Raw genomic sequence first — 27,492 nt, 5'->3', positions numbered from 1 at the left:
TCTCAATATCCTTTTATCATTCTCTGTCGCTTGGTCTAGGTATTCACGATTCCTCACATATCGCAAGATATCTTGATACCAAGGGTGATCATCCTTTTCTTCTTCTTCTTCGATATTGTAACAATGAGCCGGAGTCTCATAGATACTCATCTGGATAGGCTTCACATCCTCTTACTTGTTTACTATTATAGAAGCCAAAGTGGCCAAAGCGTCAGCCATTTGATTTTCTTCTTGTGGAAGATAACAGAAGGTGATGTCATCAAAATCTTTAATTAACTCCAAAACCAACTTTCGGTAATTGATCAACTTGGGGTCTCTCATATCCTATTCACCTTTGAGTTGATAGATCACCAGTGCAGAATCCTCATATACTTCTAGCACTTTGATTTTACATTCAATGGTCGCACGGATACCCATGATGTATGCTTCATACTCCTCCATGTTATTTGTGCAATAAAAATCCAATTTACTAGTAAAGGGATAATGATCTCCATTTGGGGATACTAGAACTGCCTCTATTTCATTACCCACAGCATTTGAGGCTCCGTCAAAATTTAGGATCCAAGGATAATCTTCTTGAGAGTCTTCTTCAGTGGTTGCAACATACATTAGATCTTTATTTTGGAAATAAAAGCTCAAAGGCTCATAATCTTCTAGAGCCCTACTGGCCAAAAAATCTGCTATGGCACTCCCTTTTATAGCCTTCTGGTTCACGTAGACTATGTCAAACTCAAAAAATAAAATTTTCCAACGAGCCATTTTTTCGTTCAAAGCATTTGACTCTATCATGTATTTCAGAGGGTCCAGTTTCGAGATGAGCCAAGTTGTATGGTACAACATGTACTGTCTCAGTCTTCAGGTTTTCCAAATCAAAACACAACACAATTTCTTGATCGGCGAATATCTTGTCTCACATTCAGTGAATTTCTTACTAAGATAGTATATCGCTTTTTCTTTTCTTCTCGACTCATCATGTTGGCGTAACACGCATCCCATGGAGTTTTTGAACACTGCCAAATACAGTATTAGTGGTTTATCTAGGTAATATGGCATCAGCACTGGGGCATTGGACAGGTAATGCTTGACCTTATCAAAAGTTCTCTGGCACTCCTCATCCTATACACCTGGGTTATGCTTCTTAAGGAGGCGGAATATTGAGTCACATTTCTTTGTTAGTTGTAAAATGAACCGAGCGATGTAATTTAGTCTTCCTAGGAAACCTCGAACTTCTTTTTGAGTGCGTGGAAGAGGTAATTCTTGTATGGCTTTGACTTTATCTGAGTCAATCCCAATCCTCTTTTCATTGACTACAAATCCTAACAGCTTTCCTAACCTGGCCTTGAAGGTACATTTTGCGAGATTGAGCTTTAGCTGGAACTTTCTTAACCTTAAGAATAGTTTTATCAAGACTTGTACGTGTTCATTTTCTATTCTGGATTTTGCAATCATATCACCGACGTAAACTTTGATCTCCTTGTGCATCATATCATAGAATAGAGTTACCATGACTCTCTGATATGTTGCTCTTGCGTTTTTCAATCCAAATGGCATCACCTTATAACAAAACGTTCCCCATATGGTCACGAATGTGGTCTTTTCCATATCTTCAAGATGCATCTTTATTTGGTTGTATCTCGAGAAGCCATCCATGAAGGAGAAAAGTGAATAACCTACCGTGTTATCCACTAATGTATCAATATAAGGCAACGGGAAATTGTCTTTTGGGCTGGCTTTGTTCAAATCCCTGTAGTCCACGCACGTTCGCACTTTTCTATCTTTTTTAAGAACGGGAACTATATTGGCTACCCATTTTGAGTACTTGACCACCTGCAAGAAACCGGCATTGAATTACTTCTTGACCTCTTCTTTTATATTTAATAGAACATCATGTCTCATCCTTCAGAGTTTCTGTTGAACTGGCTTGCACTCTTCCTTTATAGGGAGTCGGTGTACCATATATTAGTAGGCAACCCAGGCATGTCTTGATATGACCATGCGAAGACATCGTTGAATTCTTGTAGTAACTCAATGAGGTCTAGCTTTGTTTCTGTGGTAATACAAGCTCCAACCTTCACCTCTTTTACCTCTACTAAGCCCACAATTTCCATTGACTTCTTGTGAGGTAAGATTTATTTCTCATCTTGTTCTACCATCCTTAACAAATCAGGAGATAAGTTATAGTTTCGGTCATCTTCAAAATCCTAAGAATCCTCTATACACATATCTTGCTCAAAAGGAGACTCTAAGTCAATAGCAGCGTTACTCATATCATTGATATCTGAAGACCTGTTATAGAGATGAGGAAAGTCCAAAAAAAAAAGAATCTAAGAATATTTATTGGTGGTATGATTATGAATGAAATGGAAAGAATAAAAGAATATTTGCTCATGATGATACGCAAAGATGCATTTTTATTGGAATAACGATATTGGACAAGAGCCTATTTCACAAAAGGATTCTTATTACCCCTAGGCTTAGAGCAATAAGCTTGTTTTGGATATTACTCTGAATTAATTTTAAAAGTTAGAGGGATATCCTCTGCAGTTAAATTGTTCAAAATGCTCCCAGGCAAGTATGGGCAAATGTCTAATTGATCCTCTTCTCTCTTTTCTTCCTCGGATATGGCGTTAATGCTTAAATTTTCCAACATTTCTTCAGCAGACCCTTTCCTTATCGATCTTCTTTTGTAGTAAATAGTCCCTCCCGACGTGAATGTTTTGGATATGTGAGGAAAGGTCATTGGCTCCCATTTAACCTCTTCCTCGCTCAAATGCGTTCTTCTCCTTTCTTATTTCTTCTATTGCTCATTTTTTTTTTTGCTTTACATCTGGCTTGAAACCTGAGTCAAAGAGGTTTCATTTGTCCATGAGCATGGGTGCCCCGATCCTTCCTTGTAGGCTTCTTCCAAGCCCCCTCCCGGGCAAAGCTCCTTTCCTAACTATCAGTTGTAGGCCCATCCTTGTAGTCTTGGAGATTTTGAGCGTGAGGACCTTATTTCCTACGAGAATGAAAGTCGCATTTATAAATTCTAACGATCGAAAGGAACATTCTATTGCTTCATCATCTGTCCCCACATATGGCGCATCTCTGGTAACGAATGCAATGATATCTTCTTCCGCGTTTATAGTCGCCAATCGGCCTTCAGCTATAAATTTGAGCTTTTGATGTAACGATGACGTTACTGCCCCCGCTGAGTGAATCCATGGCCTCCCCAATAAACAATTGTAAGAGGGCTTGATATCCATCACTAAGAAATCCACCTCTACGTGCTTGGACCAATTAAAAGGGGTATTTTAATCCTTCCCATTACTTTTCTTTCGGTGCCGTCAAATACCCTCACTACATTTTGGCATGTCTTCATATGGGAACTATCTACTGGCAACCTATTTAGTGTAGATAGGGGCAGGATGTTTAGTATCGATTCATTATCAATCAATACCCCTGTCAATGTGTATCCTTTGCAACGGGTGGTGATGTGCAGAGCCTTCGTGGATCCCATTTCCCTTGGTGGTATTTCATCTTTGTTGAAAAATATGAAATTTTTAGCACTTATATTATTGACAAGACGGTCCAGCTTGTTGACAGAGATGTCGTCTACGACATAGGTTTCGTTTAGCACTTTCATAACGCGCTCCGATGTGTCTCCGAGCTCAAAAGTAAAGCTAGCACTGAAATACGAGCCAACTACTTATGTAGCTATTCTACAATACTATATTCACTATGCTTTAAAAATTTCAAGAATTCTCTAGCTTCTTTTTTAGTCACTGGCTTGTTAACTAGCGATTCGAGCCTGACCGTTTTCTCCTTCCTTTACTCGACTACTGGGGCTTTTCTTTAACAACTTCAGTTCTTGTACCCGCAGGATCATAACGTCTCCCACTGCGTGTATAGAAACCTACCTCTTAGCTCTTCCCTGAAGCACTAGCCGGATTCTCCTTTCTCGGGATTATCACGTTACAGTCATAATTCCAGTGAACCCTTTTGCTATCATTGTAAGGAAAGGATATGGGTTTCTGAATTATGACTCTTAGCACCATTTGTATTCCTGCTTCATTGTTCTTTGGTCGCAAAATGATCACCACAAGGTGATTAACTCTTTGGACCCATTCTGTTGTTCCCTCCTCTGAAGCGTAAACCTCTCCTTCTTCTGATCCTTTGACTTCTTCATAAAATTCTATTTCTTTATTGTCAATCAGATTTTGTACTATGGCTCTAAACTCATTGCACTCTTGGATGTCATGCCCTCATTGGCATAAAACTCACAGTATTTTCTCGCTTCTCTAGGTCTTTCCCCTAAATGTTGTGTGATCGAACTTCCATCAATCATTTGTTTCCAAACCCAACTCAATGGGGGTTTTTACTTCTACCATGTCGACCTTGATTCTTTTGCTCCCTCTCTCGACTATTACGTTTACCCCTTTATTAGCATAATCGGGTAACAGATTTTCTGCTACGTTGGGTCCTGATGGGTCGTCGAACTTCATGATACCCATTTTGATAAATCTTTCTACCAACTTTTTAAACATAGTGTAGTTCTCAATCGAGTGTCCTGTTAACCCTGCGTGGTACTCACATTGGGCATTTTCATCATACCATTGTGAGAACGAGGGTCTCATAGGCTTCAAGTAATAAGGTGACACCACATGGGTATCGAATAAGCTCTGATACAACTTCCTGTATGACATTGGGATAGGCGTAAACTGGAGCTTCTCTGTATTTGGTCTTGGGTTGGACTCTTGTCTTAGAGAGCTTTGATGGCTAGTAGTCACAGTCTTCGGCTTGCTTACGGTGACTGGCTTGGAATAACTCTTATTGTATACGTTCGCGTTGTTCACCTCATTTTTTTTCCTTCTTGAGCTGATTTCTTGGCACTTCCCCCTGCTTCAATCTTCCTGTATCTTATCGCATTTTCTATCATCTCCCAGACTTTACTATGTCTAAGAAGCTCTTAGTAGCGCTTCCCAGCATGTGGTTGATGAATGGAGCCTTCAGAGTATTGATAAAGAGCATGGTCGTTTTTTTTCCAAAAGAGGTGGTTAGACTTGCGTCGCCACCTCTCTCCATCTTTGGGCGTATTGCTTGAAGCTCTCATTTTGTTTCTTTTCCATGTTTTGTAACGTGATTGGGCGTATTGCTTCATGAAATCTTGTACCAAGTCTTTCCATGAATGGATTTGAGTACGGCTTAGTTGGTTGTACTATTTGGCTACAAACCCAACCAAACTGTCTTAGAAGCAATGGATCAACAGTTGATCATTGTGAATGTACCCTGCCATCCTTCGACAGAACATGTTGATGTGAGCTTCTGGACAACTAGTTCTATTGTATTTTTCAAAATCTGGGGTTTTGAACTTAGGAGGAAGCACTAAATCTGGGATCAAACTTAGGTCATTGGCATCTATTCCGCAATGGTAATCAGTATTCTCCGTTGCTCTGAGTTTTTCTTCTAGCCATCTGTATCGATCCTCTGCTGCTTTGGCGGTCCCACTTTTGTTTTCTCCATATCAACTACATTATCGAGATCAGGAACAACGAGATTGGTTGTGTTATCTCCAGGATTAGAGCCCGAGCCTGTTTGATAGTTCATCGATCTTTGAGGTATCGGTTTGATCTTTGTTGAGGCTGATAATGTGGTACCCTCGTGGGTACACTTCTGGTGGTGTCTGGACATTGATTGGAGTAAAGTCCGGGAGGTAAAAAGGATCCTCATTTCCGTTCGCAGTACTTTTCCCTTTTTCACGTTCTCTGACCAGTACATGCGCCAATTGGCTTATCATATTATTTTGGGACTTTTGCATTTGTTCCCACATATCTTGTTGTATTTTAGCTAATTGTTCTTGCATCTGCGCTTACAATTGCTCTTGCATATCCCTTTGCATTTGTTCTAGTCTTTCTAATCTCTGATCCATTGCTTTAGTTTTGTGACGGATATTGTAGCGGTATTCGGTTGGTTGACTCTTGTTGGTTTCCAAGTTAACAGAAATAATTTGGTTTAATTAGGGTCTCTTCATGAAACTTAATGCATATGATGAAATGTGATGCAGATAAATGAAATGAATGCAAAAAGAGGCGTTGATTCTGATTCAATTTCATTAGAACAACTTTACTAGAAGAAAATTTTCTTTACATAGAGCGGATGATTGCATATACGACTTTGCCCTAATGCCCAAAGCCTTAACCTTCCTAAGAAGCCAAGCTAAGTCTTGGCCTCGATCTGATTCTGATTCGTACTTTAAGCTTAATACGTCAGCTTGAACTGCCAAGGTTTGCAAATAATCAGCTACCTCTCGAACTTGAGCCACAGCTTCGCCCATGACATAATCTCTATTTCTGATATGATCTTGAGAGCGGTGAAGTTGTTCTTTGCAATGTTCATTGTTTGCCTCAAGGAGTTCCACTCGAATTTTGCCATATTGTAGTGCAGTCTCGAGTTCTCAATTTTCCTTTTCAACTCTTTGATCTTGCCTAGACTGGCATTCAATTTAATTACGGAGTTACGGCTACGATGCTGATGTAGTGATTTTTCCAATTCGACCACCCGAGCTCTTAACCTCTTTTTTTTCGCTTTGGCTTTCCAACAAACTTTTTTTCAAAGTGTCCTCCCGCATTCAAACATTTTGAAACTTCTTCTCCCAATGATCAGCTCTGGTATTTTGTTCTTTAATTTCTTGACGCCACTACTCTGACGTTTTACCCAAACCTGTAGTTCTTATCGACATACGCAGCTTCTTGTAATCAATTTTCAGACTATCCAAATTTTCCTCTGCCTTATTTTTTCCCTTCCTCAATTTTTCGGCCTCTTGCTTGTGGATATCGGAGTCTAGTCCCAACTTCCTCTTCTCCTCTTCTAACTGCTCTATCTTCATTCCCAACTCCGAGCTCCTTTTCTCAAAGTCTTACTTGATGATCTCTAACTCAGACGAGACTACTTGTAAATGCTCCTCTATCGACCGAGCGTTTTCTTGACTTGGCATTAGGATATTGTCGTTGATTCTTTTACCCTACCACTATTCATACTCGGGGGTCGTCATTGGACCTGCAGCGAATCCTTTCATCCTACGAATTTGGTTCCAAGCATTCGATATCTCACAGACTCTCTTCCTATAATTATTGTCCTTGTATGAGAACTCGCATTGAGCCAACCCTTGTGTTGCCGGTATGAACTGCCTTGATCGATACTATCTTAACACAAGTAGTGGAACGTATCCAATGGCTCCCCATATCCCAAGCAGAGGGACCCAGTCAAAGTCACCACACCGATATAAAATCTCATCGGGGATCATCCATGGGGCCATCTATTCAACATCTTTAACTTGCAAATTCTGGAGAATCGCTATCTATTTCTCTTCGGGAAGGTCATCCCGCATTGACGTAGCCACTAATTCCTTCAATGGAGAGTAATTCTCAGAAAAAACTCGATATGAGACTTTTTCTACCCTCCAAAAGTGGAAATGGAGCCACAATAACAAAAGTTGCGCACATCCTATAAATCTGCCTCCACTCGATTTCCTGTAAGCATTCAATGATCTAAACGTTTCGACCAAGATCGCAAGGACGTGTGTGACCCCTTTAACAAGTCGATCAAACAGGTCTGAGATTGCTTCATCTACGTGTCCTAATGCCTTGAGAAAGACGACCAAACCGTAAATGCTCAAAGCGAAAATATCAACCCTCTTCTTCATATTCGGGTGTGCCAGAATTAGATCTCTCAAGTTCTTCTAAGGAATACAAGTACTGTCTCCCTTTTGCTTAGTCCGGGCTACAACCCATTGTTCGCTTATCCCTGTGATATTCATCAGTCTCTTTACAAAGGACGGAACGTTAGAAGCTCTGGAATAGGCTTTGTCAACTTTAACCTTTGGGCAGCGAAGTAAGGCCATATACTCTTCCACGGTAGGTACCAAATCAACTCTCCCAAAAGTGAAGCAGCTGTAGGTGGGGTTCCAAAATTGGGCGACAGCTTGGAATAAGCGTTTGTCTACTTTCACCTCGAGTAAATAGGGTAAGTCTCCGTAATTATGATAAAATAACTGCTTAATCTCGTCTTTCCAACCGTTCCATATCTCTTTTAATTCTTGCAGGTTATTCTGAGTCATACTGATGCGAGTAAAATCCCATAATTCCGACTCGTATACCTCAGTCAAACTATCACATTTCTCTTACTGCGTCTTTTCAGACCATATTCGAACGGTCGTATTTTCTTCCACTCTATCAAGAAACTCTTTTTCCATGCTAAGCTTTTCTGTCTAGTAACCAAACGTGAATCAACACCTTTTTATAATGTAATGCCATGCAATAGCAGGAAAACAAAACAAGTCAGTATTATATACAAAAAATAGAACCTTAAAGTAAGCAGGAAATAATTAAGCACCTATTCAGGTAACCGCTAGGGTTTGGCGTGGCTCTATCTAGGGTGGGCTCCTGTGGGTTACTACATGTGGTTTGGTTTTAAAGCAAAGGTATCTGAACTGGCAGATTCCTCGATCCTCACTCTTTATAGGCTCATACGGACCGAGTTCGATTCAGAGGAATACATTTCCCTATGGCTATACGGAGATGAAAATCTCACGAAGACGTAGGTACAGATGTATCCCGAAAGTGATCCACTATCCTATACGGAAGTGAAGACCTCACGAAGGAATAGCTTCTCACACCCACTTAAAAGGGTAAAATCGTCCAATTATGTAATATGATGCGCGAAAGTATACTAAGAAACTCGAACCATAAGCCAATCATACAAAATGACGAAAACCACAAAAATGAAATGCAATGAAGGGATCATAAATTTAAAACGAATTTTCAAATTTCGACAAAGGACAAAAATTAATCAATTTATGGCTCGACTCTCAAAGTCCCCAGTGGAGTCATCAAGCTGTCGAAACCATTTTTTTTTTATAAAGAGTGTCGACTTATTTAAAAACGAAAATGGATGTGAGAGTCGCCACCAATCCTTTTTGTTTAGGTGTGATCAGATCACCTCATAATTTGATTGTTTTAAAATGTTTTGTTTTACTAAAATAGCGATTTTGGTCTACGAAATTCGAGAAAGCGGGTTCGGGAGTTGGTTACTACGAGGAAGGATTAACACCCTCGTAACGCCCAAAATTGGTACCTAATCGATTAATTAACGTCTTAATATCGAAAGTTGAAAAGATTTTAAAATAAATTTTAAAATATGATCCCTTCTAATGAATGCTAATTTTAAAAATGCCTGAATTATGTTGAAACGAGCATCAAAGACTTACTCGTCTTGAGATAGTAAGGTATCACATCCAGTAAGTTAGGACGCGACATTTAAATCTTCGGGAGCAAGTTTGCCTTAAATCTTTACCGAAAGTTTGTGTTTTTTGAAATCTAAAAGGATATTCAGCTTTTTCGGTTTAACAAGAAAATCAAAGCCTAGTAAGTTAGGGTACGATTTCTTGAATTCTCGAAACGCGAAATATTGTCTTACTTCGAATAAAACAAATGCAACATTTAGCAATGTGCGCTTATTTTTCTTTGGAGTAAAATGAAATGATCTATGTTGGATAAATATATGGTCTTTGAAGTGACTTTAATGAAATGAAAATGAATGACGATATCGAACATGGCATAATAATTTGAGAATAAACATTACAATAGTGAATCATAAAAGCATGAAAATATGAATAAAGAATTAAAACACAATGGCAATAATCATACAACACAAGTAATTTTGACACCAACATTAACAATCAAAGAGAAATGAAATGAATGATAAAACAATTCTAAATGGATAATAGGTACAATTCTAAATGGATAATAGGTAGGAAAACTAGTTTAAAATAGATACTATAAAAAACGATTTAAAGTAAATGGGGTAAAACAATTAAAAATCATTAATATTCAAGATAACAAAATAATATATAGGTCAACTTAAAATAAATAATTTATAAAACATTTGAAAATAACATGAAGGAATTTTACATAAATAATATATGAAAAGTAAATTTAAAATAAATAATATATATAAAAGATACATATATATATATATATATAAACAATTTAATATAAGTAATATATGAAATCTTAGAATAAATAATAATAAAGAGGTTTACAATACCTAATAAAACAATTTAAAATAATTAGCGGTGAAATAATGTGATTAAATGACATATAGGAAACTTAAAACAAGTATTATATATAAAATAGTGTAGAATAAATGGTATATGTATGAAACTTCAAATAATAATACGTATGATAGTTTAAAATAAATAATACATAAAAAAATTAAAAGAATAATACTTTAAAATGCACAAAACTAACTCAAAATGCATAATAATGAAGTGATTTAAAATAAGCAGTATATGAAAACAAACTTAAATAAATAAAACTAAAACAATACCTAAAAAAAACTGAATAAACAAATAAATTAATTAATTAACAGATTAGGACTAGGCCGAAATCGAGTTAAAATTTAAGGGATGAGTTGTAAATAAAAAAAGCTATCAAGGATCGAAATGAAACGTGCTTAAAAACTAAGGGATCGAATGGGAAGATATTCCTAGCCCTTATACATTGGGTTTTGCTCGTCTGCCTCTTCAAATGGTCCGAGGACCAAATTGAAACAGAGATAAAATCCTGGGGAAAAAATCAAAATAAAAGGTAACATGGGACCCCAATGAAACACGCTACAAAAGCGGAGGGATCTATTGCGCAAATAGACCATTAGGTTAAAAATGCGCGGATGCGGGTTCTCCGTGGATGCGGGTTGGGTCACGTGGGTTGTAGATGGTCGTTTTGGTGCAACAGGGGCCGAATCTTGGGCGTTGTACGTGCCGAGGAGGCACTTAGGGTGTGCGGCGCTAGGGGAAACTAGGGTTTCCTGCTAGCTGAGACTGGTTTGGGCATTGGGCTAGTGTAATTGGGTATCAATTTTGTAATTTGGACTTTTATACATGGGGACTTTTTATTTATTTATGTGTTTGGGTCTTCTGGTAGGCTGGACAAATTTGGGCCCGTACACCAGTCATAAGTTTTAAGTAGTAGGGACTAAATTGAAAGAATTTCAAAATTAGGATTTTGTGATGAAATTAGGGAGTTGAAATTAGTTTGAAGTGAGAATTGAATGAAAATATGGAATTAGTTTTGAGAAAATAAAGTTAGTATTGGTTAGGGATTAAATTGGAATTTAGGTAAAAGTTGTGTATAAATTGAAATATTGAATGTGGAATTGTGTTGTATTGATAAATTTTAATTGTTTCGATTTTCATAGCTAACGTTGAGCCGGAGACCTCGGCTAAGAAAGAAAAGGAAAAAGTTGACGAGGAGTAACTCGGGAGATTACGGTTTGTATTTCTATAATCCGAATCTAATAATTAATTGTTGTAATTATTATTTAATGTGTATGGTAAGTGAATTGAGGTGAGTACTTGATATTTTGGTATTGAATTGATTTGAATTATGTAACGCCCCAATTTTCGAGAATCCTGTGACTGTTGGCATAGGTTTAATTATGTTAGTGGGCCTCTAGAAAGCCCAAGCTTAAGATAGAACCCGGCAATTTTAGTTAATTTTTGTTCCATAAGAAAAAGGGGGTGAAATTATGAAATAGGACCTATGTGAAAATGTTTGAAAATGCTATAGGCTAAATTGAAGTGACCAAATAAATAGGAGTGCAAAATAGGAGGATTTGCATGACAAACCTCCCATTTACATGAAGTGGCCAGCCATCATGTTGTTGTAGACAAAATGTACACTTGATATCCATAATTTATGGTACAAATTGATACAAATTGATAATAGGTTAGGTAAATGTTCCATGATAATGGGTTAGGTAAATGTTTCATGATAATAGGTTAGGTAAATGTTCCATGATAATGGGTTAGGTAAATGTTTCATGATAATGGGTTAGGTAAATGTTTCATGATAAGAATATCATGTCTTTTGTATTAAAGAATTAAACGGATGAAATATGAAGTTTTATTAAAAGAAAAAGGGGTGAAAAGAACAAAGTTTTGTCCATCTTTGTTCATCATAGCTGAAAGTTAGAAAAGAAAAAGGAGAGGAGAAAGCTCTTGAGTATTCGGTCATTAGGAGGAGGAAAATTGAAGGTAAGTTCTTGGTACCTTGCTTCTATTTTGAGGTTCATGAGTTCTTCTTGATTCTACCTTAACTCTTGAAGTATATTTTGATTTTTAGTTGTGTTGTGAGCATTTGGTCATGAATTAAAATGAAGGAAATGGTTGTTGTTTCATGTTCTTTTGATGAAAAATGGAAGATATGTGAAGTTGAGCCAAACAAATGAGCATGCATGTGCCTTAGATGCTAAAGGGAAAAATCGGCTAACATGTTGTGCTTTGAAATGATGAAATGGAGATTATGTTTAAGTAAAATCATAGATATGTGATGATTGATTGGTGATATACATGTTTAAATAACATGCATGCAAGATAGGTGTATGAAAGAGTGATTTGGTAATAAATCTGCTTGGGACAGCAGCAGTAACGTGACTTTGGAAAATCACCATAAATTGTAGGAGATGAATTAGAAGCTGGATAAATTATGTAATTAAAGATTATTGAGTCTAGTTTCTAATGAAATAAACGAGAACATATTTTGAATTCTGTACAATGAGAAATTTGATTTGTAATGAAGGGTGGTCAGATTAGTCAAACAGTGAAACATGGGAAACTTTGAGAAAATTCTGGTATTGATTGGCTAAACCAAAAATTCTGAAAATTTTATGGATAGAAGATATATGAGTCTATTTTCAGGGAAAATTAACGGAACTTGATTTGGAGTTTCGTAGCTCCAGTTATAAATGATTTAGTGACTGTTGCTCAGGAAGACAGCTTGCAGTGAAATTATGATTATGTGGTAAACATTGACAAAAATTTGTTAATGAGTTGCTTATTGTTTTCTTATAAGCTTACTATGATCTGTAGGTGTGGTTAGCTGAATATTGTAAGGGGTTAATCGTAGTTTGTATTTGAATAGTTAGATTAACGTGTTAGTAATCCAATTGTAGGCGGTTCGTGTGTGGATCTCACATCGATATATCCGCAAAGCAGTGTGTAACTAACACCCTCTTTCTTAGTCTGGATCGGCAAAAGTCGAAAAGTCGAAATGCGAAAACCGGTATTTTGTAGATTCTGAGTGTCACGAATGCTCGTGAGGTAAATCGATTAATGTTTTTGGTAAGCTGCAAAATTTGGACTGCAAAGTGTATGATTTCTGTGCCCTCGATATTTTTGGGCTTAATGGGCCAAAATTGGAATGATGGGCCAACGGGCCCAATTCGGTAAGAACCCTCGGTACGTGATTCTGTTAGTACGTGAAAGGTAGGAATATGCATGAAAAACCCTAAAATAGATAAATTACTGAAATACCTTTAAAAGTGAAAAATTTATAGTTTTACCCTAGGAGATAAATTACCAAATACCCTAGGGTTAAATTGACCTAAATGCATGTTTGATTGTTGCTATTTACTTGCATGCCATGTTGTTATTATCGATGCACGGATGGGATATTGACGGAGGAAGTATCTTGAAAGTGGCTTGTCCACGTCTTGGAGGCTTTACCTCAATTCTATGATAAATCGAGCGGCAAGGCCTGCAAGCTGTGGAGTGTTGGGTTGGGTGGGTTGAGCTATTCCCCACATGGAGTGTATGGCTGGTGCGGGTGGAGTGTAGTGGTTGGTGGGTTGAGTAGTCTCCCAAATGGGCTTGCATATATTTATTGATGTTGCATGTATTTTGAAATGGGCCTATGGGCCATCTTTATTATCTGAGTAAGGGGCTAAGGCCCGGTTTATTATAATCTGAAAAGGGCTCGGTCCAGTACCACTTTATTACCCAAATGGGCTTGCATATGTTATTGATGTTGCATGTATTTTGAAATGGGCCTATGGGCCATCTTGTTATCTCTGAATAAGGGGCTAAGGCCCGTTTATTATAATCTGAAAGGGCTCGCGGCCCGATTACTATTACTGAATGGGTTTAGGCCCAATAGGCTTGAGTGACTTGGACTTTGAATGGGTTTTCCTTACACTTTGAGTTTCCCCAAACTCACCCTTTTATTTTCAACCACGCAGAAATCCCCAACCATAGTGGGCTTGGCGTGTGAGGAATTCGGAGTGACCATCCGCTTCGAAAGTTTGATTTTCTTCGGTGAACTGGACATCCTTTTATTTACGTTTGAAGTTTTGGGCTTTTAAATGTAATAAGGCCACTTAATTATTTTTATGGTTTTAATATGTATTACTAAGATAGGTAATACTTATTTTAACTGTTGAAATTGGATAGCTTTAGGTGCGTTTTCAAAAACAACAATTGATTTCAAAATAACACGACAACAAGCAAAGCTTCCATAATGAAAGTATTTTCCAAAATTAATCACTTTTCTTAAAAATGACTTAATCAAATCGGTTTCCTAGAAATATCCATGACGTTAAGGTGTGGCAATGGAGGTATGCATGTCTAGGATTGGATCCGAAGGGAGCTTGGTACTTAAGCAGTCAGATGGACTCACCACCTCTTTTCCGATTTCCTACGGTGCATGACTTCCATTCACATTAACCCTTAATGAATTAATCTTTTGAACATCAAGTACGATTTTCTGGACTTAGAATGGAAAATTTTTTTTTAACGTTTTTGATGTGGCATGCCGGATCCGGCCATAACTTCTGGGCCGGGTTTGGGGTGCTACAAATTAAATTCATGAGTATATGTGATTATTTGATATTGAATTGAATGTATGTGGATTTATGATTGGTGTAGATTTTGATTGAAATTGAAAAGTGAATTGAAGAACCCTATTAATTGTATCGGGCTGAGTCAGATATAGTTGGCATGTCATAGGATTGGAAGTGTTTAGGGATACTATGACCACGAGCCGATGAGACACTAAGTGTCACTCTATTATTTCAAATTATCCAATGAGGCACTGGGTGCCATACTGATGTGTTTTGGTTGGATCCATGTATCCGCCAAAGTCCGAGTCGTGTTAATAGGGGTAAATAAATGAGTTGGTAATAAGATTGATATTGGATGTGAATTTGAAAATTGATATTGAATTGAATTGTGCAAAAGAAATGCATGAACCAAGGTTCATGAAAAGAGAATTGTTATTGCCAATTGATATATGAATTCAAAGTGAGAAAGCTATTGATGAAAAATGAAAGCAATAATAGATGAATTGATTTATTGTTAGTTAATGTTTATGTATGGTTAAAGTGTATATTTTATACAATGTTATTTATTTAAAGTATTCGGATTATAAAAATACGATTGAGTTTATACTCAGTGTACGATTAGTTTTCCGTGCGCAGGCTAGGTTAAAGTTTAAACGTTGAATCAACATCCAAGGCCGATCCCGAACTCATTGTGGTGAAGTACATTTCTTTTTGGTAAATGGCATGTACGTAGGATGTTGAATTTGTCATTTTGGGATATGGATGTAAATGTTGTTATAATATGATAAGAGTTGAAAATATATATATGTGAACATATATTCTATGTTTAAGAAATTAAGTGATGTGTTTTGGTTGAAATTGGCATAAATTTAGGAATAGTTTAAATGATGTTTAATTGAATTGTTTAGATATTATATGTGAATTACCTATAAGAGTATATTGGTTAAGTACTTAGAATGATTAATTTGACATGTTTTGAATGTATTTGTATGTGTTTTGGATTAGTTGAATGATTGGTTTTTGACTTGCTTGTTATTCAAGATTTGCAGTGTTGGTAAACTTGATGTACAAGGCTCATTTTGAGTCCACATGACCTGGCACACAGGCATGTGACCAGACCGTGTGAGACACACGGCTTATACTTGGGCGTGTGTGCCCTACACCTAGGAAAAATTTTAAGACTTCACGAAAAATTCTCTGAGTTTCCGATTGAGTCCTGATTTGTTTTAAACATGTGATTTGGGTTTCGAGAGCTCAATAAAGGGACATTATGATTAAGGGCTTCTTCTGTAGTGCTTAAAAAAAAGAACTTCTGGCTCCAAAAGTATTTTTGGAAGAAAAGTTGTGCGAAACAAGCTGCTTTTGGCTGAAATTTTTTACTTTTTAGAAGTGTTTTTCAAAAGGATTTCTGAAAAGGAGAAGCTAAAATTTTTAGCTTTTCCTCTCCCAAAAGCACTTTTAGTGCTTAATTAAATTTTCACCCCTCAAATAACATAGTACTTTCCTTTTTTTTCTTGGTGTTTAATTACAAATGTGTTAAATTCATTAATTAAAAATAAAAAATATTTTAAAATAATAATTAAAAATATTTAATGGTTATATTTAAATATTTAAAATATAGTTTATATATTCTAATGAAATTTTATGAATAATTAATATTTATTACTTAAAATATTTAAAATTTATATTTCATATATTAAAATATTAACAACAAGTTATAATAATTTTTTATATTCTTACTAAAATATAATAATATTAACTAATTTAAATATTATTTAAATGCTTATTTGTTACTTGATAATAACATGCCTAAAATGGACATTTTATTTCTCAAAAGCATTTTTGACAACAATGCTAAACACTCAAATATTAAACCAAACTTTTCAAAAGCACTTCTCAAAAGTATTTTTTCCACAGTACTTTTCAAAAATATTGCCAAACTAGCCCTAAATTATTATATGTATATTATATTATTATATGATTATTCGTATTTGTTCTGAAATGTTCGGTAATACTCCGTAATCCTATTCTAGCGACGGATTAGGGTTAAGGGGTGTTACAACAGACTTCGTCCTACTGATTTGGAGGGTAATCCCAAATAGATTTTCAAAGTCTCAGATCATGCTTTAAAGAAGAAGCATCAAATTCCTTTGTTTCGACTCTTAACACTTTACGAGGATGTTTAGTAACTTGAGAAGACTCGATATCTTGTTCAGGAGCTTAGGAAGACTCGGTATCTCGTTTAGGATCTTGAGATTGAGAAGACTTGTTATCTCATTCAAGAGTTTGGGAAGACTCGATGTCACGTTCAGGAGCTTGGGATTTAGAATACCTGATATCTTGTTCAGGAGATTAAAAAGATTCGGTATTTGATTTTTCTCCACCAATAATAGAAGGTTGAGGAACCAATTGATCATTATTGCTTTCTAACACCCTTTTCTTGAAAAAAATATTGATTTTTTTATTGACCATAATTTAATTGAAACCTGAGGATTGTAATAATATATTAAACAATAACATAATAGGAAAAAGAAAAAAATAAGTCAAATAAATAAAGAACATACTTTATATAAAAATATTTATCGAGAGATCTTTTGCATAAGGAGTCAAAAGGGAGATAATTTGTATTTTTTTTACTCTGTGCTCTCAGTCTCGGCATCAAACTCCGTTTTTTTCTCTCGACTGTGTCAATATCGTACCAGATGAATATAATTTCTTAGCAAGACATACAAATCAAAATATAAGAAAGTCACTAACCTAATATGTATGAGTATGTGCCAAATCAATTAACTTTGGAATTTGACTTTAAAGTCCATATTAGACCTCTAAGTTTAGTCTTTTAAGGCCCATCATATATTAATATTTAATTATTATTAAAGTTATATAATTAAAAATTGAAAAATACTTTGTTAATATAAAGTATAACTTTATGACTTAAGGGGACAAATTATATAAAATACAATTTGACCAGGGGGAGAATGTTATACAATGTAGGCACAAAATTTTTAGAATAATTTATATATAAATTTCAAAAATCTAAAAATTTCAAAAGGATTGTTGGGATTGACCCAATTAAGCAACAAGTAAAAAAAGAAAGCGGAATAAATTGAGAAATTGAACACACAAGTTTAACGTGAAAAAACCCTTCCAAAGAGGATAAAAAACCACGGGCAAAAATAATTTTACTATAATGGCAAAAGAATGAATAGTACAAAAAATGGAGATAAAAACTAAACCTTGAAAACCCAAAACAAAGAACCCTCAAAACGTAAACACAAAATTCTCTAAATGTGTTATGAGTTCTAATATCTAAAAGGTGTATTTTCTAATGTTGTAAAAGAGCCTATTTACAGGTTAAATTTATAGGTCAAATAAGAATAAAATAATCTAAACTAATCAGTGTTTGATTGAAACAAATAAATAGAGTTTAACTAGAAGATTATTTCTCAAATTTGACTGAAATAGGAATCATACTTAACAAATCTCTACCTTGACTCATATTTCTACAATGTCATATTTGCCAAAGCCTGCCATGAGCCTATCTTGAACTATGCAGGAAATTAACTAAGTCGAATCTGTGCTTAGAAACTGGAAGACTTCTAGCTTTCGACTTGTACACTGCCAAATCAAAACTAACTTGGATTTGATTTTCACGAACACAATGCCCTAACTTTTCAAAACCTGCATCCAAAAGAGAATCTTTCTTCAACGAAATGGTCATATCTTTTTCCCTCCTATGACCAAGTTGCCTCCGCTTTAAATGAGTTGACTTTAACTCCGTAATGGATGAAGGACGTCCAATTTCACTTATCACTATAGAACCTTCCAAAATATAACAACTACCGGTTCTTTTACCTTTTAACAAAACGAAAACTTCACGAGATACTTTAATATTGCTCGATTCGATGTTGATTCCGCATCCTTTCAAGTCTAAAATACTCAAGGAGATAAGATTCTTTCGTAAATCAGGTACATACTTGACATCTAAGAGTATCCTAATCATCCCATTGTATATCCTAATTTTAACAGTACCAATACCAATTACCTTACTAGATGAATCGTTTCCCATGCGTACAACTCCACCTTCAACCAAACTGTATGTAGAGAACCATTCTCTATTGGGACACATATGGAAAGAACATCCCGAATTTAGGATCCACTCGGATGTGAGCTTGGAGTTATCGCTCATTGACACTAACAAGAAATCATTACCACTTTCATCGGCCAAATTAGCACCAGCTACATCTTTTTCACTACTCTCAGCAGTATTTCGCAGTTTATAATAATTTGTTTTGACATGACCTAACTTTTTACAATAGCAACACCTTTTGTCTCGTTTCTTTGATACTAGCAAAACAGAAACTTGCCTATCTGCCTTGCTATCCAAATGAAACTCATTGTCAAGTTTGTCTTTACTTAACAAATGACCCTTCACATCTTCGAATGAGTGTTTGTCTCTGCCATAAATTAGGGTCTCCCTAAAAGACTTGTATGAAGGGGGTAAATAGCACAATAATAGCATAGTTTGATCTTCATCGTCAATATGAACCTTAATATTCTTTAAATCATTTAAAAGAGTAATGAATTGACTGATGTGATCTTTAAGAAGCTCACCTTCGTTCATGCGAAACGTAAATAGACGTTGTTTCAACACTAAACGGTTATCTAGAGACTTAGTCGAATAAAGAGTTTCTAACCTTTTTCACAAGACAGATGAGGTCTTCTTCATCAATACCTCCTGCAATACCGTATTCGCGAGGCACAATTAGATTGTAGACAAGGCCTTTTCATCAAGCTCTTCCCTTTTTGTTTGATTTAGATTCTCAGGCTTTTTCCCGGTAACAACCTTTTTCAAGCCGGTTTGAATTAGAATTGCCATCATCCGAACTTGCCATATATCGAAATTTGTCTCACCATCGAACTTCTCAATTTCAAATATTATTGCTGTCATCTTTGAACGGGCTGATATATGAAAATTGAACTAGCTCTGATACCACTTGTTGGGATCGACCAGATTAAACAACAAGTAAAAAAAATAGCGAAATAAATTAAGAAATTGAACACATAAATTTAACGTGAAAAAATCCCTCTAAAGAGGATAAAAAACCACAGATAAAAATAATTTTACTATAATAGAAAAAGAACTAACAATACAAAATATGGAGATAAAAACTAAACCCCGAAAATCCAAAAACAAAAAACTGTCAAAACGTAAACACAAAATTCTCTAAATGTATTATGAATTCTAATATTTAATGGGTGTATTTTCTAAAATTGTAAAAGAGCTTATTTATAAACTAAATTCATAGGTCAAATAATAATGAAATAATCTAAACTAATTAGTGTTTAATTGGAACAAATAAACAGAGATTAACTAGAATATTATTTCTCAAATTTGACTGAAATAAGAATCATACATAACAAGAATAACCACTCTGCACCCCCTTGGATCCCTAGTGCAATATACTCCCTTAATAAATAATAAAAGAAATAAAGTTAATAACAAATAAACAAGAAATAAATATTTCTGACTAGTTTAAAGATATTTTATGAACATATATTAAATATTTTTCTAATATATCAAAATATGTCAATAAGTTTTCTGTAGAAAAAAGGATAAATCGATGCCATCACAAAGCTCCTTTTTAAGTTGATGGCACCATCCTTCTCTATGGTAACAGATTTTCAAAAACCCACCATCACTACCTAATTACGTCTTAATTGCATATTGCTTCCTTTTACAACCGAATATGAACTCAATTAAAAATATGTACATAACTTTTAAAGCATAAGTAATACATTAAAAAGGTAACTTAATTCATTTTAGAAATAAAATAAAATAAATTCTCCTAATTATTTGAACTTTGAGTGACCAACACAACCAAAATCAAATCAATAGACTTATTTACATTTTTAATTACTATTGTTTTTCAAAAAAGAAAAAAGAAAAGAGCTGCTAAATTTTTTTTAATTTTAAAGTCCGTTTGTTTACATGTAAAAAAATTTACAAAAAATATTTTCTACATTTTTCTGTGTTTGTTTAACAAAAATTTGACCAACGAAAAATAACTTACAGGTTAAGATAAAATAAGCTCATTTTCCTGTAAAATGACTTACCTTTTAAAAACGTAAGTCAATTTTGAAAAAGAACTCATCAATAGATATATTTATTTTTATATAAAATTAAATTAAATCAAACTTAATATTATTATATTGATAATAAATTTTATTTTATTTTTAAAATATTTAAAATACTATATTTTTTAATATTATTAAACATACATATTTAATTATTTATATTTAGTCATATAATAAATTATTTAATATTTCAATTTTGTTTTAATAATAAATTTTAAAATAATAATTTTAAATAATATTATTCAAAAATATTCAATATTAATATTTTAATAATAAATATTTATTACAATTATAACTATATTAATAATAAATATTTTGTAATATAAAAGTTAAAATATATTATAAGTTTATGTATACTTAACAAATTTATAATTTAATCTTCTTACTTTTATTTTCAAGAATTTAATCCATTTAATTTTCAAATTTAAAAATCAAGTCTAATTATTAACATCGTTAATTTTTTTGTCAATTTTGTTGATGTCACATTATTAAATAAAAAATTCACTTAATAGTCATTTTTATATATGCAAAAACAATGTAAAAACTAAAATTATAGATAAAAATAAATTCAATTAAACAATAAAAACATAAGAAAATCTCAAATATATATTTATTTAATTAAAAACAACTTTTATAAAATATTTTAATAAATTTATCAAACAACAAAAATATTTTACACAAATTCATTCAAACACCAAAAAATATTAAAATTTTCAGAAAAACAAATCATTTTCTAAAAATCATTTTACGAAAGTTATTTTCCAAAAATCATTTTACGAAAATTATTTTCAATGAAACAAAAATACATCCAGGGTCAAAATCATAGTGCATCAAAATCCATTTTTGGAGATCTGTTAGGGTTTGATTTTCATCATTGAAACTAAAACTCAAAGTCTTAACATTTCTACGATACATTTATGACTACCATTGTTGGCTTGAAATTGTAATCCCACCGTCCAAGGCAAAGCATACTAGATATGCCACACTTTACTTGTTATATAGATGAACAAAAGAAAAGATGAAGAATCCTGCCATCTGCATCAAAAACCCATACCAATAAGTTAAAATATATCACCCGCCATTTCTTTCAAGGGAGGAAACCCCAAAGACTCTTCATTTTTCTTAAAGCACTCATGTTTGATGCTTCATCTCCATCACATATTTAGATACCCAGACCATTAAGTATGATCCTCCTAATACATGGAAGAACTTAAAAAAACAAAAAAGTAGGCATATCTATGACGAACATATATCCATATTTGACACTTATTTTTTGAATCCGGATCATATAGAAGAAGTTTGAAAGGAGAGTGTAAGAGTCTTACTGTAGAAAATGCAGCTCCGTAGTAGGGATAAGCAGTTGGTATGAATCTTTCATATTCATTGTGTCTATATGGTCTGACTGGAATCTGCAAAATTCAAAGTTTTGATAGTTTATTTGTAAATAAAAAATTCCATGAGATGTGATAAACCCCAAAAGCAATTACGAAAAACAATATTAGTTAGATGAAAATAACTAGACATAAATCACTATCAGTCACTCTCCTATACTGATTTTTGAGAACTATTTCTATTGCAAGTTTCTTCCAGATAACTAGTAAGAGAAGTCTCAAAGGAGAAATCGTATCCAGAATCATGAGAAACAAAATACAATACCTGCTTTGAAAGGGATAAGCTTGTATACCCAAGCTTTTGGTACTCAACCTTGAACTGGAAAACACCATAAACATCTGGAACCTTAAATGACGCAGAATAGAGACCCTGCAGTACAAGAATGGACCAGTATTTTATGTGGATGACTTCTTACTAAGAGAAGGGTGATTTCACAAACTACATAATCTAAAGAGGCAAATAAAAAACCTTTTTGTCATTCGACAAAGTTTTCAAAATATAGGGGCTCATCATGTAAAACTGGACTTGGACATCGTCAGTAACGTATGGCTCCCAGCTAGTTCCAGACCACTCATAGATCTCAACTGAGTATTCCTTCATAAAATCACATCCATTTCTTTTCAGTTAAATTTCAGCAAAATGGTTTTTACATTAAACAAAACATACAGGGAGGAAGAATTACCAACTCATCATTAATCCTGTACAAAGCAGGTTCATCTGTTTCTACGACTTTGTGGTGTTTTACATTCACAGCCTAAAGTCAAAATGAGTTAAATCAGCACCACATATACCCATAATTTTTTTACAAGAAACAGATATTTACAATGACAAAGTTGATCAATATGCCTACCTTAAGATGACCTCTTTCATGGAAAATCCATTTGCTAAGTTCGGTCAAAAATTGCTCATTACCTGATTTCTCATATCTGCCATCAGAAAGAACATTTTTCACAAGCACGTCAGTTAGTAAACAACAACTAGCATGCACTTAAGTGCAAGGGCAAAGGCATAAAATTGAGTATAAACTTGGAAATGCATCTGGTTCCCTCCTTCAAGGAATAAGAAGATACATATAAAGGATAAAGGTTTAACATGGACTTCAGTTGATGGTTTCAGGACCTAAAAACTTGTTTAGCTTTAGCTGTTTCCTTCTATGTATTGAAAATCAGTTGCTGCTGACTTGTTTTAACATTTCCAAGGTCTTATATTGAAAGGGAAGTTTAGAGAGTTAGAATTTCACTCACTTGGTTGAGCTCCCAGATTTCTGGACACCAGATCTAAAAAATCTGAAAATATTTTAACAATTTATCAAGACATGTGACATGTTTATAAAGTTTAAAATCAAAAGGAAACAAATTCATCAAGGAAGCTCGGTTAACTTGAAATGTTAATATACCACATACCGATTGCTGAACATACTTAGTGAACCAGTAATCAGAATTCGTGCATTGTTCCTTGCCTACAAAATAAAATTAAAAAAAAAAAGAAAAAAGAAAAGCCATCACAGAAAAATAAGATTCTTTTATTCATGCAAAACTAATTTAAAATAAGATGGAACAGACAGAGGTACATGATCTGGACGTGCAGAAGATATATGAACAGTTGTTTGTACCTGGACAACTGAAACCAAGGAGATTGCAGAACCCGTCAATGATGGTGGAGTTGACAGCTTGGATAAGGGATTAGCTGAATAGGCAGATGGAGAAGCTGAGAGAACCTTTAACACCTAAACATAGGGCACATTTTAAAGGGATCAAAAAGAAGCTTCTGGTTTTAATAATTGAAATACATGTTCCTTAAATTCTTTGAAACCGGATGCAGGCAGCTTACCAAGCTATTGACAGGATTCAGTGAATGGCCAATGCCCTGGAAAAGTACAGGAGCCTGTGGCAAATTTATTAAAACTATTGTCACTGTAATCACAACCACTGAATAACATACATTGAGCTTCGAACAACTTATCAGAATTCAATATAAGCCAGTAAAATGTGTGGCTAGCTCATATATCAGAGAAATAACAAGCATTACAACCTAAAAAACGTCTAAAGAAAAGTGAACTGATATGTACTACCTTATAATGATCTGAACAACCTCGAATTAGCAGATCAAGACCAATACCCTAATGAGCAGAGTAAGACTGAAAATGCAGGCATTAATACTTACCTCAATTTTCTTGCTTCCTATAATCACATCAGATTTAATAAAATCATCAGATGCAATCAAAGTATGATCTCCTTCTGTTTCCGAAACTGCATAGCCAGTGTGATCGATAACCATAGCCGAAGGATCCTACTCATCGAACAAGGAAAGATTCTATACACAATAAAGTTAAGCAATAACATAACACGAAAGCATCAAATTAGAGAATACAAACAACATCTGACCTCATCGAAATCAACTCCACATTCGGTGGCAACTTCCCGGATCAAATCAGAAGCATTAACATCCGCCGCAATAATTAAATCATGACCAGAATCAACAAAATTGATAATGGCAGCAACATCAACAGATCCTCCAAATCCTATTTAAAACAAAAAAATATTAATTACTACTTCAACGAAAAACGCGTTAACAAAACAAAGAAGAGCAAATGACAATAATTCATTTAAAATGTGAAATAACTGACGTTCAACAGAGGGGCAGAATAGGATCAAGGCATCGTAGAGATACTGGCCGTAGCGCTGCAAGGCGATCTTAGGATCGTCGGCGAGTTTGAAGTCAAGGTCAAAGCCGCGTAATTTGAGAGAGTTGAAGTATGAGGAGTGGGACGACTTGACGGCGAAATCGTCGAGGAGAACCAGGACTCGGCGATCGGTAGGAGTCTCGGGAGAGAAAGAATTGCATAGAAATGGAAGAAGGATCGAGATCGAAGCAACAAAAATCACCCAAAATTTGCCCATTTTTGGGGATTAGGGTTTTAGAGTTGAAATAACTGAGGATTTGGGAGACTCAAGGTATCTACTATCTAATATCACACTAGTATTCCCCACTGAGCGAGCCGGCCCTTGAAGTACGTTATAGAAGTATATGGTCCGAATCGGATCCCTCGGTCGAAACTTGATTTTACAACGGTTAAAAAGCGTTTACCATCGAAATTTAAATTATGATTTGGGTTAAAAAATATTCGTTCTGATTATAGAATAAATTTAAAATTTATAATTATTATCTACCTTTTAATAGATTTACCAAATACAAAAGATTAATCATTAAACTCACTTTAGTGGTTATCTTAGAAAAGTAAAAATAAATAAATAAAGAGACAAAAGTAAAATTAATTACAACTTACAATAAGAAAAGTGAATAAGGCTAAATTTAAAATAAATTTAGCATAATATGTTTAATAAACTAAATAAATTTATGAGAAAAGAATATCGTAATTTTACTTTGTCATCGATTAAAATGATTTTTATATTTTTCGGTAATATTGTCCTCTGAATATAACTTGAAAATTCCTCTTTGAGAAGCCAATACTTAATAATCTCTATTTTTTGTAGTATTATTTAGATGCTATTTGTTTGAAAATTCTTTAGTGCCGAACAATATTGTTTGAATCGGACTAGTTAGTTGGACTGATTGAACTGAACAAAAATCGGTTGAACTAGGCTATTGGTTTGTAATTTTTTTGATTATTTTCAAAAATTTTAATATTTTTTAATTAGATGGTTGGACCAATGAACCAATAGCCTGATTAGTTCAGTCACAGCTCCATTTAAAAAAAATTGGTGTTCAATGCTATTTATAATGATAAATCTTAATTTTAATTGGTATATAATTGTAACACTAATTAAATGAAAATTAATTTAAAATAATATATACTAATAATTAATTAACATACTTAATTGTGTAGTTGAATCTAATAAAAAATTTATGTGAAAAATAAAATTGTTATTAATAAGATTTTTCTATTATTAATAATTAATAATATTTATTTTTAATACGTTAAATTGTGAAAAATAAAATAGAATAAATAAATAAAATAAAGAACACATAAATTTTACGTGGAAACCCTTTCGGAAAAAACCACGGGCGAGGAGAAGAAAATTCACTATGTCGAAAAATTTTTACTCAAATACAAGAGGAATAGACTATGTCTATTTATAGGCTTGCAAAGCCATATTCTAGTAGGATTGAAACACCTTATCCTAATCAATATAAAATAGATGGAGTTTAATAAGGTTTAAAACCTTATTCTAAAATAAAATAAAAGAAGTTTAGTTCTATATGGATTTTACTTTTATTTTATTTTCCATCGTATTTTATTTAAATAAAATTTGGGTCACTTAATTCTAACAATCTCCACCTTGACACAAATTCTCAATGAACAAGTTCTTCATCGCGAACTTTCAATAAACAAGTTCTTCACCTCTTCCAAAAACCCTTAAGGGTTTAACTTCAACAATGAACACCAACCAAGTCTAAGCAATGCTCAAACTTGGTTATAGGAAGTGACTTAGTCATCATATCTGCGGGATTTTCATGAGTGCTAATTTTGCTCACAACAATATCACCACGGCAATAATATCACGAACAAAATGATACCGAATATCAATGTGTTTTGTTCTCTCATGAAACATTTGATCTTTTGTAAGAAAGATGGCACTCTGTTGTCACAAAATCTTGTCTTGATTTGAAGGTCTTCATTGAGTTCACTAAATAGTCCCTTCAACCAAATAGCTTCTTTACAAGCCTCATTAATCGCCATGTACTCAACTTCCGGTGGTAGACAAAGCGATGTAGTTTGCAAAGTGGCTTTCCAACTAATTGCACAACCTCCGATTGTAAAGACGTAACTTTGAGAGATCTTCTTCTATCAAGGTCTCCAGCAAAATCAGCATCAACATACCCTATAACTCCATCTTTAGTTCTTCCAAACTGTAAGCAAACATTAGTAGTGCCTCGTAAGTATCTTAAAATCCATTGAATCGCTTTCCGGTGTTCTTTACGAGGATTCGCCATGTATCGCTAAGCTGCCTTGATGCATATGATAAATCGGGCGTGAACAAACCATAGCATACATGAGAGATCCTCTTGCACTAGAGTATGGAACATGTGACACGTACTCAATCTCATTATCGATTGAGGAGATAAGGCCGATGAAAGTCTGAAATGGGTGCTAAAGGAGTACTAACGAGCTTAGCACTCTGCATATTGAACACGCAAGAACTTTCTCAATGTACCCTTCCGACTTAGGTACAATTTACTTGCTTTTCTATCTCGAGAATCTCCATACCAAGTATCTTCTTTGCTGGTCCTAAATCTTTCATCTCAAATTCTTCACTTAGTTGGGCTTTAACCTTTCTTATCTCT

At 34.3% G+C, this 27,492-nt stretch overlaps 1 protein-coding gene across 1 annotated transcript; it reads right to left on the bottom strand.

Annotated features, from left to right (window-relative positions):
- Positions 1–21,633: 21,633 nt before the first annotated feature.
- Positions 21,634–25,215, bottom strand: LOC108461265 (dolichyl-diphosphooligosaccharide--protein glycosyltransferase 48 kDa subunit-like). The gene is made up of 13 exons (XM_017761055.2): positions 24,812–25,215; positions 24,570–24,706; positions 24,349–24,474; positions 24,016–24,069; positions 23,798–23,911; positions 23,589–23,644; positions 23,430–23,471; positions 23,036–23,111; positions 22,868–22,939; positions 22,654–22,779; positions 22,450–22,554; positions 22,119–22,202; positions 21,634–21,828 (listed from the first exon to the last, which is right to left on the bottom strand). Exons 1-13 carry the CDS (start codon positions 25,083–25,085, stop codon positions 21,781–21,783), a joined length of 1,314 nt encoding a protein of 437 aa, XP_017616544.1. The 5' UTR covers positions 25,086–25,215; the 3' UTR covers positions 21,634–21,780.
- Positions 25,216–27,492: the final 2,277 nt, after the last annotated feature.

Source organism: Gossypium arboreum, chromosome 13 (assembly GCF_025698485.1).
Source record: "Gossypium arboreum isolate Shixiya-1 chromosome 13, ASM2569848v2, whole genome shotgun sequence".
NCBI classification, from domain to species: domain Eukaryota; kingdom Viridiplantae; phylum Streptophyta; class Magnoliopsida; order Malvales; family Malvaceae; genus Gossypium; species Gossypium arboreum.
This window is presented reverse-complemented; position numbering and strand designations above follow the sequence as displayed.